The sequence below is a fragment of the Chenopodium album genome, chromosome 13, assembly GCF_948465745.1.
Source record: "Chenopodium album chromosome 13, dcCheAlbu1.1, whole genome shotgun sequence".
Lineage (NCBI taxonomy): Eukaryota > Viridiplantae > Streptophyta > Magnoliopsida > Caryophyllales > Amaranthaceae > Chenopodium > Chenopodium album.
The window spans coordinates 38,465,181-38,481,470 of NC_137846.1; the positions used below are offsets into that span (position 1 = coordinate 38,465,181).

At 33.0% G+C, this 16,290-nt stretch overlaps 1 protein-coding gene across 1 annotated transcript; it reads right to left on the reverse strand.

Annotated features, from left to right (window-relative positions):
* Positions 1 to 373: 373 nt before the first annotated feature.
* LOC145574747 (polyadenylate-binding protein-interacting protein 9-like) lies at positions 374 to 15,767 on the reverse strand. The gene is made up of 10 exons (XM_081632600.1): positions 15,190 to 15,767; positions 14,325 to 14,435; positions 14,176 to 14,220; positions 7,521 to 7,593; positions 7,323 to 7,435; positions 7,169 to 7,228; positions 6,994 to 7,041; positions 6,832 to 6,900; positions 844 to 905; positions 374 to 704 (listed from the first exon to the last, which is right to left on the reverse strand). The coding sequence occupies exons 1-10, from the start codon at positions 15,463 to 15,465 to the stop codon at positions 647 to 649; spliced, it is 915 nt and encodes a 304-aa protein (XP_081488726.1). The 5' UTR covers positions 15,466 to 15,767; the 3' UTR covers positions 374 to 646.
* Between the last annotated feature and the right edge of the window lie 523 nt (positions 15,768 to 16,290).

Sequence of the window (16,290 nt, forward strand, 5' to 3'; positions counted from 1 at the left end):
AAGGGGACATAAGAACCTTTACAGGTACCCAAGTTATAAGGCTTGAGGGGAGTAGCTTTCAGAGCATCAGCAAGGGAGAAATGAGAGCTTGACGGGAACAACTTGATCGGTTGTTTTTTTCAGGGAAAAACGAAAAAGTAAACAAAAAAGAATAACTGAATCTTAAAGTACTGCTAGTGGTACAGTGGTACCCAAGTTATCAGGTTTTTCAGAGCATCGCCAAGGGAGACAAAAGGGGGGTTAAGGACATAAAATGATCAAATATCAGAATACTCAGGCTCAAGGTCATCCCTATTTTCAGTTGCACCAGAACCTCAAAATTTTTCCTTTTGCTAAACCTAACAACTCAAGTAGAGGCGACAAAAGTACAATATTGTTGTGAGCAGGAATTATCGAAGAACCATAGATAAATGGGTTAGACAATAAAACATTAAAGTCGAGACTGTCCTGAAAAAACTTCAATTGAAGCAGAGCAGGGTCCTATATGTTTGAACCTCATGGCAGGATGACTATTGTTAAAGGAACAAGAGACATCAAAGAGAAATCAAAGTTGTTCACCATCCCTTCAACAAGGTGGTCTTTTCCTGATTGCATTAACTACATGTTGGCCGCTATCCACAAATCGTGGATTTGGATGAGATTTAACTCAAATTGATGCTGGTTTAGGGAGTCTTGGCCTCACTGGTGTCTTTGAAGGACTCACCCTACAAATTTCACAAGATTTAAACATGCTCATTAGCACTTTCAAACCATACAAATATAATTTTCTAATATATGTACGAAGTATACACAAAGTAATATATTCACAGCAAATGGAGCATTACTTTCGGGGCAAAACACTACCTGATGGGTTGAGTTCCTAAAATCATCCCACTACAGTTCAAGGCCATGATAGCACTTTCAGCCTGCAGGAGATATACAGAAAGTGTTATGTAATGGAAGCACCATGGAGAAAGGGGGGCAATATTAATATCATACAAAATAGAGCTGTCCATTGTATAACAGGAATAAATAAGTTGGGTAAGCATATGATTGTCGCTAGCTCTCCACCAGATTAAAAAAATATATCAAGCTTACTAATTTACTATTAGAACATGATATTATTGAAATTTGAGGGAGCTTAATTTCCCAAATCACTACACTTTACACACCAAAAATACATGATTATATAGCAAAACAATTAGACCATGTATCATCCCATGCTTTAGTGATGCCATTTAATATACGAAATATATAATAATTCAATTATATATGACCATAAAATAAATTTTCACAAGTAGGACTAAAAGCTGATAATAAGATATCAATCAATCAAAGCCTTAATCCCATAAGTAGGGTCTGCTACATGAACCAAATTTGATTATTCCGTATAATCATCGACAAAGATCCACTAGCTCCATCCCTTACGATCCAATGCCTCACTCTCATGCAAATCCATATACTTCATATCCTTCATAACTAACTTATATATCAAAAAAAACCTAAACACTAATGAGGGTATTATATATCTAAAAACGTGAAAAAAATTATTTTCCATAAAATTATCTTTTAATTAAGTGTAACAAACATAATCCTTATTCCTTATCATAAGAGGGAAATTAGAATTAACACTGCATTGAAGTGGAAAAAGGTCTGCTTGCTATTGGCAATTGAATGTTAGTTGATTGACTTGACTTTACAAGTATTAGTTACTTTACTTTGGTCAGTTGTAGCATTAGTTATTTATAAAATTGTTAGGACAAATCAGGTGTTGGTAGAGAAGGCAATTAGTTAGAGTTGATCTATATCTAACTAATCAGAAGAAATAATCCGACCCAGATCCAAAAACAGAATCTGAGTCCAATTCAAAAATCCAATAATAAATTTTTTTGGTCAAGGATTGGACCCTGTATAGAGTACAATTCAATGAAAAATGCGGCACAAGTGCTCGTTTATCCTAGTCAAAGTAGTAGTCATAATTAAGACCATTTTACTTCGTCCACCTTAAATAAATAGGATTCCACAATCATAACTAATGATATTATGTCAATTAACTTCAATGGAGAACAGTAACTACATTTTGTTCTTTGCTTGGTTTATCCAAATAGGGCAAAATTAGCTCAGAATCCCTGCCCATTGATGGTGAGATGGTGAGGCAATCGACCCAGCAAGAGTTAAAAATCACAATGAGCAATCATGTCTTATATGTTTCCACTTCGTATTTTTTATTATATTAGTCAAGTATTTGGATTGAGTGTATAAATTTACTCAGATGCTCATGCTTGCTAGATTTCATACCAACTATTTCCAGCTAATTTCATGCCCAAGTTGAAGGAGCTTTTAGACTATGGAAATGGAAGGAAGGAAGTGGGGAGTTGCATTGCTACTAGCTAATACAACAAGGATGACAATTGCATTGGAGTAGACCGTAACTCAGAGGCAATCAAGTCCACTAATGATCAGATTCATATTTAGGTGTATGTTCTCCCGTTAAAGAAAATAATAATAATAAAAATAAAAATAAAATCAGTCAAAAGATAAATAAATAGATAAAAACAATAAAGGCCGAAAAAAATAATTCAAATAATTGATATTCTGGTTAGAATCAGATCAGTCCAAAAAGAGTAATACCAAGCTAGACCAAAAGTCAAGTCCTATTAAGACCAGATCATATGTTATAAGTGAAGAGAACAAAGCTAATTTAGGCCAGATTCAGATCAAACAAAATCTGACAGTCTCACACTATTACCCATTATTCATCAGGACATAAATGGCAAGCTCTTTAAGCAAAATTTTCATTTATATTAATGAAAAAAGCAAAAGTCAAAACGAACTAAACTACTAAAAAGACAGCTATATAACTAATGGAGGGAAAATAAAGATTTCTTCATTCTTCAAAAAAGAAAATAAAGTTGCTTCATAAAGGAAAGGTTAAAGCTCTTTTACCAACCTACTATATATATTTTGCCAATTATCAGAAAAGAGGGCAACATATTTTGATCCAATCGGATACAGCCTAAGAACATTGGTGCCACGATACTAAGAAGCTCAAGCAGAGCTAGCATTTTGTCAATGGTAAGGAACAAAATTTATTTGCCAACTAACAGATTGTGAAAAATTAAAGGAAAAATACACTTTAATAATCCCTACTATGGGCGATTTACTTCTATTCTTCTAATAATCCCAACTATGCTAAGTGTTTGCCTCCAATTGTCTCAACCGGTCAACACCAAATCAACGACATGTTATAACACGTAACCAAGACACATGTCAACACATGATTGGTCCAAAATTATAATAAAATTAAAAAAATTCATAAAACAAAAAAAATCCTTGCCAACCCCCTTTCCCCACCCCCTAACCTCGTCGAAACCGGCCGACCACCCCTTTTCAACCACCGAAACCAACTGACCGGCCAACCACGACTCCCAAAACCACCTGCCAGCCAACCTAGACCCCCAAAAACCACCTGCAATCACCTTTGCAGCGATTTTTTGGTCGACGGAGGTGGTGCAACGGCGGGCGTGTTCTTTGGCGATGGCTTTGGAGTAGGCGGCGAAGTCTCGGGTAGATTCGGTGACATTATTGTTGCTGGTGCCTTGAATATGAAGTAAACCATTCGAGTTTTTGGACTCGGGGTTGGCTAGGAGGTGGTTTTGGGGGTCGAGGGTGGGTCAAAGGGGGTCGGCCGGCCGGTTTAGGTGGTTAAGGGAGGTGGCCGGCCAATTTCTGGCGATGTTAGAGGTGGGGTTAGGGTTTGACGATGGGAAAAGGGTGACCGGGAATTTGGGATTTTTTAGTTTTTTTAATTTTTTTTTTTTTTTTAATTTGGACCTATCACGTGTTGACACGTGGCTATTCAAAAAAAAAAAAAAGGAAAAATTGTCAAGAATAAGCCAACCTTTACATGGTTAGCTCAAAATAAATCGACCTTTTTATTAACTCAAAAATAAGTCCACTTTCAAAGGGTATTTTTTTTAAAAAAGCTAAATGACCTACAACCTACCAAATAGGTCATTTTTTAATTAAATATAATCTTTTTAATAATATAAAATTTAATAAGTTTCTATAATTATATTAGTTAAATAAACAAATTATAAATAAAAACATAAAAAATATAAACAAAAAAAAACCACCACCCCCTTCCCTCCACCCACTGCCAGCCCCTGCCAGCTGCTGGCGACCACCTCCATACCCCAGCGACTTCACTCCCCTCCCCCCGTCCTTTCCCCCAAAGCCCCAACCCACAAATTCTCTCTCCTCCTCTTCCTCCTAACCACCATCATTTCTTTCACTCTCACCACCTCAACCCCAACTCTCGGCGTAAAAATCCACCACCACCCACTTTCTGCCACCCCTGAACACATCGCCACCGCTGTCAACCAGAAGAGGCAAATTCTTCTTTCTTGATGAATATTCATCCCCCATCCCCCACCTAGATCTACTAGAAACGTCAACCCAAAACCCTAAACCCAAGCCCTGAAACCACCCTAAACGGCACCACTTCCTCAACGGCGCACCACAGCCGAATCCTTAGCCAAAGACGCCATCGCTGAAGCCGATAAAGCAATCTCTCTCCTCTTGCGTGAAGGTGCTGCGCTTCGAGCCTTAGCGCTCGACGTTCTCGGCCTCCGTACTTCGGTGCTCCGTTAGCTCGATGCTGCGCTCTCTCCGCCGGCGGTGGAGTTGCTGTTAGGAAGAGAAAAGGGACATGCGCCGACAAGTGGACGGGGGAGGGGGCTGGCAGTGAATGGTGACAGTAATTTTTCTTTTTTTTTTTTTAGTTTTTTTTATTTATGTTGATATAATTATTTAATTGTAAATTCATTTTTTTTAGAAAGTAAATTGAATTGTTTTAAATAATCAATAAAAAAAAATCTTAATTATTTTTTAAAAAAGGACCAACCACGTAATAACACGTGTCACACTTTACCTTAACAATCGGTCACTTTCTAAACTAATAGGTTTTGACTCATTTTGAGAAGATATCTAATAAAAATTTTGAGTTAATTGAAAAGTTGGCTTATTTTGAGCTAACCATACAAAGGTCGACATATTTTTGACAAATTTTCCATAAAAAAAAAAATAAATAAAAAAATAAAACTTTCAGTAGGTCACTTAGACGGTTGGACCATTGGAAGCAAACTGATAGCATAGTGAAGATTATTTAAAGTAAATCGCCCATTGTTGGGATTATTAAAAAAAAAAAATTCCCAAAAATAAAATAATACTTCCTCCGTTTTTTAATAGTTGAAACACACTTTTTCACGGTATTTAAGGTATGTGGGGTTCACATGATATAATACACTTTAAAATGGAGTGAGTGGTTGTTAAGAGTGTAATTTAGTGGGCCATGTGCTTTAAATAAGGGAAATAGTATAGTTTTTCTCTAAAATAACTTTCCATTTATGGTGTGTTGCAAGTATTATCACATTTTTATTTTAGGGAAGTGTTGCAAGTATTAAAAAACGGAGGAAGTATAGCAACCAGTTCTTCTATGAACATCTTCAATCAAAACCCAATTAGTAGGTCCAAACCTCAAATGCAATTAATCTCTTCAGCATTTCTGCCACATTAGCAAGTTTAACACTCAGATTAATAATCATAATCGGGAAAAAGATTTAACCACTAACGCCATTGAAAAAAAGGTAGTAATTTAATTATCTATATTCACAGCTAACACCTGCTACCTTTAATTATCCATTTAAAAAAAAGGTAGCAGTTTAATTATTATTAAAAAATACTTCCTTTGTTTTTTTTTAGTTGACACCTTTCTATTATCAGGCTTGCCAACGCATGTTTTTAACGCTTAATAACTTCAATTATCAATATTGTAAAATTGTAAAAAATGGATATTAATAAAATATACATATAGACGATTCAAACAAGATCCCACATGATTTTATTTTATCATATCCCTAAATCACAAAAGCAAGTTAAAGTGTAGTGTGTGAATAGTGTAAAAGTTGAACGGTGTCAACTAAAACAAAAAAAAAAAACGGAGGAAGTAGTAATCAAGTCCACTGCTACCTCTAATTTCAAAAGTTAATAATTTTAGCTTTTGGTAAATGCTACTACCTCTACCACTAAACACTACCCCCTACCATTACATTGCCAAACACTCAATTTTTTTTTTAATTAAATAGCAAGTCAAACAACTAAAATTTTCCTAAAAACTACGGTCTAACACGCCCTTTGACCACCTTCTGTGATTTATAGGCAAGGAAAGATATGTTGTTGAAGTTACACATTGGCAAACATGAAAAAGATTCATGTTAGCTAAAAAAAAATATGGGCCAAGTATATCAATAATGGTATTATTCTTGCATTAACACCAAAAGATAATGCTCACACAAGCTTTAAAGTATGTAAGCCTATCATGGATAACATAGATGTCTACTATCAGCAGAGACCATGCTCAAAATCAACTATTAAGGAAACCAACATTGTGCTAGGAACTGACATAGTTGACAACACTAACAATGGCAGCAAATAAGAAATGATGATTAAATTGATAAGACGTAAATTACAGTAAATTGAAAGATAATTCCACTTTCGAGAGGCAGATTCTCTCCTAAGTATGAGCTTTTGAGAGGCTCACTCTCTTCCAATAACAAACCAAACAATTTCAGCATACCCTCTTTCCTCCTAATGAGGCCCATTTATAGAAAATCCCTCCTAACAAACCTCTAGCGTATTCCCCAAGTTGCAACAAATAAACTATGATTAACATGCCCTCCCCTAAATATTGATTCCTAGCACATTGACATATAAACATTTAATTAAGGATAAAACATAAAGCTAAAAACAGGTTCAACAAAAATTGCAGGCCTCCAGTGAAGTGTGACTTACAATATCGAATTCAACAAAAGCAATACGAGTTGAATGCACATTGTCCCCCAAAAGCCTCAAACGGGAAACCTGTGAAGAAAAAATCATCACTGTAAGAATATATTATTGAGGCTTTACTGTATTTGAATAAAACTGAGTTTAGATATATATATATGGGCATACCTCACCACAAGAACTTTCAAAGAAATTCTTAACATCCAACTGAGAAACCTGAAACACAAGATAAAAAAATGTCAAGAAGTACAACATCCCAAGGTTCATCATTAATTGATAAACAAACAAAAACTTGATTGAAACATGCAGAGTAAAAACAATCATAAATTAGGACTTGTTATACCTTTTTATCAATATTTGTACAGTAGACAGTTCTTGCACACATTTCTCTCTCATCTTCAGACTGTTGTAAATCATTGAAATATAGAATGCTTTTATTAGTGTGAGTTATGAGGATAATACTGTGAATGTGGAAAGATATAACTAAGTACCCATACCCTGGGAAGAAATGTAGGATTCACAGGGAGTATAGCAGTTTTTGAAGGCAAAACCCTGACTGGATAGTAACCCAGCATTGTTCCACCTAGGCTTAGAGCAGCTCTAGCACCATCTGCTTACCAAATTCATACAATGTGAGCATGAGCTCAAGGGAAACAGAAAACGGAAATCAAAGGAAAGTCAAGTTCACAACTTACGCTCATCAGCAAATTCTACAAAAGCAAAACGAAGAACTGAATGAGGGTCACCGCAAATCCGACAGTCAACAACCTGCAAATCACCACAAATATATGCCAATTAGTCAGACAAATTTGGACTTTTCATTTAAGCATACAATTCATGTAAACCAACCGCTTCAACTACTATCAAATTATAAATCATACACGACACAATTCGTCCCAAAGTAAGTCAGAAACACGCTGTTGATTCAGTCCCATAATAGCTGAGAAATTAAGACTAGCTTGCATTTATATCCTATAAAAATAAATAAATAACTAAAAAATAATTAAAAAAAAAATATTAGTCATGTGAAAAATATAATGACTTAAGCATTATTCAGACACTTTCCTTTGACTGTATTTTGTGTTTTACATATAATGAAAAATATAGTCATGTGAGATCTTGTTAGATTTGTCACGATATATATTTTCCAATATATCACTTTTTTTATAATTTTTGTTATCGATAATTAAAGATATTAATGGTTGAATTTGTGCATTGGCAAACGTGACTAAAGAAACGTGTTAACTAAAAAGAAACAGAAGAAGTATAATATAAAGTTTTAAAAAAAAAAAAAACGTCATTTAGTTTGTAGTGTACACCGAGTCAAGAGAAGTTGTAGAAGGCGAGAACTTATAAACCCAACTGATGTGGTTCACCATATACCAAACCCATTACAGGGCATAACGAAAAAATAGGTGATCATGGGTCAGATGGGGCCGGACCAAAGGAAAATAATGCCCCCACTATGTCGGGCATGCCAAAAGTACAGCCGAAATTGTTAACCCAAAACTCATTAAATTGGGGCGGGCTTTCAGGCGAAAAAAATAACTAAATATCTCCACACCTTTTTCATGGCCAGCCCAAAAGAAAAATCAGGCCAGGCCGGATTTTTATGTCCAAAGCCGGCCCAAAATAAGGCCGGACTGGGCCAACAAGCAAGGCCCATCTTGATCACCTCTAACCAAAATGATAAAAAAAGAAAAAAAAAAAAAAAAATCCCACATCATACACTTAAACAGAGAGCTAAGATCTGGGTCAAGAATAATCTTCTTCAGTTATTCTTCAAATAGCCTCAACGGCCTCAATTATTTATCAAATCAAGACATAGAAGAATGAAAGGAGCATGTTATTTGTGATATCACCCATAATTTCTTTTACTACTTCAATTATCAAATTTGACAAAGAAACTTTACAAGAATGTAAGATCATCTGGATATATAGATATTTGGGAAATACCGAGGACTAAGAAAGTAATATCATTTTGAGAGTTTGAGACCCGGTCAACCCTTAGATCTCTCATTTAATCAGATATGTTGTTCATCACTACAATAAAACTATCACAGACTTTATTACCAGATATCATGTAATTTCACTGAATGTTATTTGCTAATACATGTCCTACAGCTTTCTTCAAGTTAGAAAAATGAGCAAGAACCCCAACAGTCATGACTAACAAAACTTACAGTGACAATTATCTATGAGGTGACAATTGTACACTTGTACATAATTCTCTATATAATACAAAAGGAAAACCTAATTTTCATGATGTAAAGAGACAAAATGAGACTATATTAGAACACCATATTCAACCTACCCAAGACCCAACAAGCAGCCAAACAAAAGAAAGGAAACCAGAAGCTCCAGAGCAGATAAGTTCTAAATTTAGGATACCCTGCCCGGTATCAACTTTTATGAAGGGTTATTATGTGAGAAAAAAACCTTTTATCATTTAATTTGTATCAGGGAAACTAGTTTTTATGATGGTTTTGGCAGAAAAATCATACCTTACACCGGATTTAGGTGAGAAAAGTAAACAATCCGGCATTGACCTTCACCAGTATGGTTTTTAGCCTTCATCCGTTGCCTTTTTCTTCCCTTTCTCCTCTTTTCCATCCTTTCCCTCCCTTCACTATACTCCCATCCATCCTTTTGCTTCACTTCTTACTCCCTTTCCTCTGATCTAGTTTTTGTCATCCTCAACCTCATTAACTTCTAATTTTATTCAATTACAAAATAGTTAGAGCTCCATCAAACAAAAGAGTAGCAATTGAAATAAGGTGAACAATGTGTTTCTTTCTTTACACGAAAGGTTTTGAACAACAAGTTTACAAGAAAGCTTTCAAACAAAGGAATCGTATGAACCTCTTTGCAACAATCAAAACAACCATAAATTTTTTTTTTTACAAAAGTCTCCTCAATTCAAATATTGTCCCAATCTTCCTCTAGGCTAATTACCTCAATAGTCCGTCACAAAATAAGAGAAAATTGCCTAATCCCAAAATACAAAGGTGGAATTTTTGCACACCAATTTAAGAGTGTAAATATAGGAAAGGCATAGCAAAAGCCATGACAATTGTACAAGGTAATCGAGAATCATTGGGAAGTGATTTCAACCAACTTAGTCTTTGTCTTTGTCTCATCCATAAATTGGAATAGTTTCTCCCCTTCCAAGTATCTATGAATCAAAAATAGAAGAGAAAGAAGCAAAGAATTGTTGCAAATATAGAAAAGAGATATTACAAAGAAGGGTAATGAATCCTTGATTGATTAAGCAAAATTGACATAACTTCGGTTTATCGCAAGAGAATTAAAAGATACAAAGAACAAAAAGACCAAAGGAACATGGGTACATCAGCTTTGTACTTGGTAAGATGAGAAAAGGAAAGCTTATTAGCATAAGGAAGATGAGCTGCATATCTCAATAATACAACTAGGGGATACAAAAGAGATGACACTAAGTATAAATTAATCCCTTGGTATAACAATTCGAATTTTGCACTATTCACATGTCTCACTTTGCAATTATTACAATGTATAATTCTAGCATTTAAAATTTCACAATTTTTGCTGATAAAAAAATTATATAGAGATTAAAAGTATCAAATATTCATTTGCATTAACCTAAAATGAAGGGAAGTCAAATTAATAAAATATATACAGCCAGTACAATAACCTTTTTCTAATCAATAGCATTGATAATTTGATATAATAAAAAACACATATCGTTAATACATCCTATTTTTACCTTCATCTCCTTATCAAAAAGATAAATATTAAAAAAATTACCTTCATCTTATAAATTAAAATAAATAAATCAACAAGTAGCTTTGAGCCTTTGAGGGAACAAAATTTGGCTGAATTATAGAATTTAATCAACTATGAATCATGGCTATAGATTTAATTATTTTATTTGATTGTTGAGTATGAGATATGACAATTTAGCATATCATTAAATTTATTTTCAAATTATTTCGAATTAGCAAAGTTTTGAGGAAAGAATTATGGTTTTTTCTCGATAGAATTATAAAATTTAATCAACTGTGAATCATGGTTTAATATATTTAATTATTTTAATTTCTTTGTACGATAACATCCAAGCATGATTTGATATAATTAATTTTTTAATTTGATTGACTTATAAATTTAGCCTATCATTAAAAACATATCATTGATTTTAATTTTGAAAAAAAAAAAAATTATTTCGAATCAGCATAGTTGTTTGACTCACTAGCTGTAAACACTTGTTACTTAATTTAAAAAATAAATAAATAAATAAAAAGTGACGAAATTATGAGTGGGTGTAATAAAAAGATGTATCAAAGTAGTAAAAAGGGTTTGCCAAAATGGAATAAAGTAAAAGTGAGTCAAACTTTTTAAAACAACCTACAATGGAAATTGGAAATTAAGTTAAACATTAGTAAAAGAAGGGAATACATTGAATTAATCTGGTTATGAGAACAAATTGGATTGAGAATGGTCAACATGCATGAAGCCAAAAATGGTCCACACATAAAAACAAGAGAAACAAATCTGTGCACAAAAGGTATTTGAATGTAAGAGTTATTCCGAAGGATTGCTTAAATTACAAATGATTCTTACTTTATTTCTACCTAAATCTAGAGCATCACCATTCCTTAGCCTCACACAAGCATTTCCTTAATTCTATGATTATTCGTTCTAGTGAAACTACAAGTTTCGTAACAGAGAATATTCACAATGGCTAACCTCTCGATAAAAATTTGGCAACAAATCCTATAGTTTCATACCAAAAATAACAGCACTTAAAATGTAAATAGTTTAAAATGTAGTTTATCGCATTTATATTCAATTTTTATTTTAGGTTACACTTTCAGCGTATTAGCATGTAAAACTCACTCTTGTAATGAAAAAAGATAAAATTTCCAAATTCTTTGTTTTATTTCACAAACAAAACTACTAATAAATTCCCTTATTACGTGAAATCCACCTAATAAATTAACAAAAAATATCAAGAGACATGCACTCAAAATTTTAAGGACTTAATTCCCATACAAGAGAGATTTCATTCCACAAGAGTCCACAATTAAAGCATGTTCTAGGGGCTTGGTTTTATATACTACCTCCGTTAACTTTTAATTGCAACTTTAGGGTATTATTTGTGAGACATAAAATATTCCAAAGTTGCAACTAAAAGTTAACGGAGGTAGTACAAGACAAATCATTGCAAGTAATGCCTTTATTTTACTAACTAGGTTAGCCCATGCGATGCACGGTTTTAAAATAAGAGATAAAGTATAGACTCTTTCGCACATATCGAGAGAAGACAACTATTTCCTTCGTTTTCCTAATTACTTTCTAATTAAATATGAAAATACAATTCCCAAAAATCCATTATTTTCATATTTAATTAGGAAAAATCAATCAAATTATATTATTAACTATTTTTTACTACTTGTAAATAACTAATAGCATAATGTGCATAGAAAACCCAAAATTTAAAATTCAATTTGAATATAATTTTCAAAGCATGTTAAATAGGTAGCTAAAAAAGGAAAAAAAATATATGACATCATTGTTGCATTTAGGCGGGAAAAAATTAAAAAAGAAAGTGACACATAGGCAATGATGACATCAGCGGTTGCTATTTTAGAAATAGATTTACAACTATAAAACTAGATTGATTTATTATATGTACATCTGAGATCTTTTCTTTCAATAATTATTAAAAGGGAGAGTAAACCCTAAAAAACGAAAATCATATCACAATTTGCCACTATCACCCGCCACAAAGCTACTTACACCCAACACCATTAAACACCTATTTAAGCATGCAAAAACTATCACCAAAGCCACATATGGCAATTGGCAGGTGGCGTGGCCTTTACAATTGGAGTTTTACTTTGGATAAACACAATCGTAAAAACCATATAACCAAAGTTATCAACATTAATAAAATTACTTAAATCAATAAAATTTGTCATTTTTTTCCTTCATGACAATATTTTGTATATAATTGGCATAAAACAAACAATAAAATTACTTAAATCACTAAAATCATATTTATACCATAACTTATACTTTTACTAAAATTTGTTTATGATCATCTCAAAAATAATGCTCCTTCATACATAAAGAAAATAATTATATTCAAGCATTAGGATAAATCAATCTAATTTAAAAGCATATTTTGAGCTTTTTAAATTGTATAAAAATTACAAAGTATTATTTTCAAATTGTGCAACAAAAGCTACATTTAATTCCACACATGCAGATGTAGGCACAAACACACACACTTTACTGTTGTATGAACTCTGGCAGCCTTCTTATTATGCAAGCGATAGTGTTTTTTTTTTTTTTTTTTTTTTTTTGACATATAGATGAATGATCAGCAACATTGAACTCTAGAACAATTTAGGAGTACAATTTAATGTGCTATACAAAACAACCTTCCATAGAAAGTGCATAAGTTCTAATGATTAACACAAAATAAACTTCACTTTTAACAACGATATCACATTGAAGTATACTAGATGAACAACTGAGCACCATCTTTAAAGTATTCATTAGGGCAGTGTTTGGAAACAATGGGTTCATTCGAAACAGAATTCATCTTTAATTCCAATGCCAAATCTCTTGTTTGAGAAAAAGTAATGATATACATTCTGAAATTTCAAATATCACCGTGTTGTTTGGGAAGCAATTTTTTAACTATGGAATTGATGATTTGGTACATCCAAAAAAATACACTTTCACGTTGAAACTTTGAGAATTGCAAGGACTTGCATCATTTCCCCATAAAATAATAAAATTGAAAAGGAAAAAAAAATATTAAGAAGGCTTTTTGAGTGTAGCAAAGATGAGAGGAGATTGTCCTTGATGATAGACTAAATTTAGAGAGATGATGAGAGAATGACAAACTAGTGAGAGAAAAAATAAAGGAAAAGGAGAAGTCCAATGGCTGTAAATTGCTATAGAGCAATCTAGTGGTCAATAAATAGTGAGAGAGAAAGCGATACGACAGAAAGTGAATTTAAAAAAAAGGAGAATGAGCGAATATAGGAAAGAAGAGAAAGAAATCTATTGAAGTGCATGATGCACTACGTGATTCAAGAAGAGAGAAAAATAGAAGGGAATGAAGAATATGTGGTTTGGCAGGAGTATTTGAAATGAAAGCAAACAATATGCATTTGGATATACACATTCATAGGTCTCTAACACTATTTAAGAAGTTAGGACAACAAAATCCTACGTTTCCAATCACCTCATTTCACCCAATCCATATCCACACACTACATAAAAGTTTGGAGATAAAAGGAAGACAGAAAAAAAAGACACAAGAATAAGCCAATACTGAGCAGCCATAGAAATTACCTGTCCACAACTACTAAACAAGGCAGCTAATCGCTCTTCAGTGACCTAAATAGAGATTGTGCAAAAGAGTTTCATCAGCACAACTTCTCTCGATTGTCCAGTAAATAGCAATTCATAAATCAAAAGATACTATTATTCAACTTCCTTACATGCTGGTCAATGTCAGAGACATATACTGTGCGCCTAATGCTTTCTTCTCTCTGAGCCCGGAAAGATCTTCCATTCATCCGTCTCCTCCCTTGGTTAAAGTTACTCCTCCTCTGGAATAGATTGTATGATAATAAATAAAACTAAAAGAACGAAATAGATACAGAAATAAAAACAATGCAAACCTCTTCAGTGACCCCTAATTTAGTCATAATACAACACCACGAATCATTCTTTTACCTTTAAAGATCCAAAGAGGATTAGTACTCAATTAATTCAAATACTGATTCCATTGCTTCTTGATACTATATACACACAATTCAATTTGAACAACTCCAAAATGTAATGTATAATTTGATAATGACCAGCTCATGCACAAATGATCAAGTTGAAAATTCACATATAAGCCCATAAAGTTTGCATGAACATTTACAGTGCAATTAAAGGGGGCAGGGGCTGCACTTGTGCAAGACATAAAGCTACTATGGCAACTCGTTTTTACAAGACACACCCACCAAGACGAAAAAAGCCGATGATTCCTAACAATATTCACAGAATAAACAGCAATTTAAACCCCCACAATTATGCTAAGAGTAATATAGACTCATGAACACAAAGCAAAATGGCAGAAAATCATCCAAAAATTCATTTTAAGTTCTGAAACACCACAAATCATACATTACGAAAAAAAAAAAGGAATCCCACAATTGTAAATAAATACAAGAACACAAAAACCCAAATTATATGGCGAATTTACCCAGTTTATATAAAAATTACCGAAATCAAATAACTAAACAATAATTCAAATGCAGAAACAACAACAGTAGTATATAATATAAGATCAAAATATAGATAAAAGACAAATACCCTCCGATTATTAGGCAAATTATCATTGCTCGAAACCTTCGAAAAATTGTTCTGAACAGACTGATCATTCTTGAGACGACAAGAAGAAGGGATAAATTCCTTAGCCCAAGGATTCAACTTTGATAAAATATCAGCAAGCTCGCTAATATTCTTCTGGAATTCGGATTTTGAATCAGAACTCTTATTAGTGTCAGTCTCAGAGTTCTGGGTAGGTGAGTTACAATTTTTAGTGAACTGATCATCAGAATTCACAACATTTTGTGCAACAGCAGCCATTAAAATTGCAAAATAAAAAATTCCCAGAAAAAATTAGATGAAATTGTGAAAAGGGTATTGAAGAAATTACAAATTGAACAAGTAAATTACTAAAAAAAAAAATTTAATTGTGTTAGCAATAGAGGAGGTTAGATTCTTTTTTCCTCTTTTATTCTTAAAGAAAAATCTAAGGTGTTAGATTACACAGAAAAAGAGACAGAGACCCATTTTCAGAAGAAGAAGATGATGATGATCAGAAAAAAAAAGGAATTTAAGAGAGAAAAAGGAGGGGAGAATGAAGAAAAGATTCTAGGGTTTTTGAGGAAAAATAATAAAAATGGAAATTAATATTATTTTTTTTTAACAAAAAAGGGTTTTATTGTTTTAATTGAATTTTAAGGATATATGTGGAAATTAAAAAAAAAAAAAGAAAAAAAAAAGAAAAAAAAAAAAGAGGGGGGGATTAAGGATATATGTGGAAATTAAAAAAAAAAAAGAAAGAAAAAGAGGGGGGGTGTTTACGTAAATGTGTAATGTGTTGATTTTGGTTGCTGGTAAATGGCGATGTTGGTGGGGGCTGTTAGTGAAGGAGAAACGGGTGGATTTGAGAGTTGGCCACAGTCATATAGACTGAGGAAGAAAGAGTTGGGTAGGATGTCAGGTCGCTGCTACTATATAATGCTAACATAAGATTATTTGATAAATATGAACCAAAATGGAAACTATCTTTTGTTATCGGTTCGATTTCGGGTTTGATAAAAAATGGTTTGGTTCAGTTTTATTGATCATACAACAATTGTAAAATTTGTACCCAATATTAAATTGTAAGTGACTCGAAACGTTTTA

What these genes read in the sequence shown, in the direction of transcription:
- LOC145574747 (XM_081632600.1), bottom strand. Translation starts at nt 15,465, where the DNA reads ATGGCTGCTGTTGCACAAAATGTTGTGAATTCTGATGATCAGTTCACT. An exon ending in TTGAAAGTTCTTGTGGTGAG is followed by an intron (nt 6,901 to 6,993) that starts GTATGCCCATAT and finishes TTTTCTTCACAG; the next exon opens with GTTTCCCGTTTGAGGCTTTT. An exon ending in CTTTTGTTGAATTCGATATT is followed by an intron (nt 906 to 6,831) that starts GTAAGTCACACT and finishes TATCTCCTGCAG; the next exon opens with GCTGAAAGTGCTATCATGGC.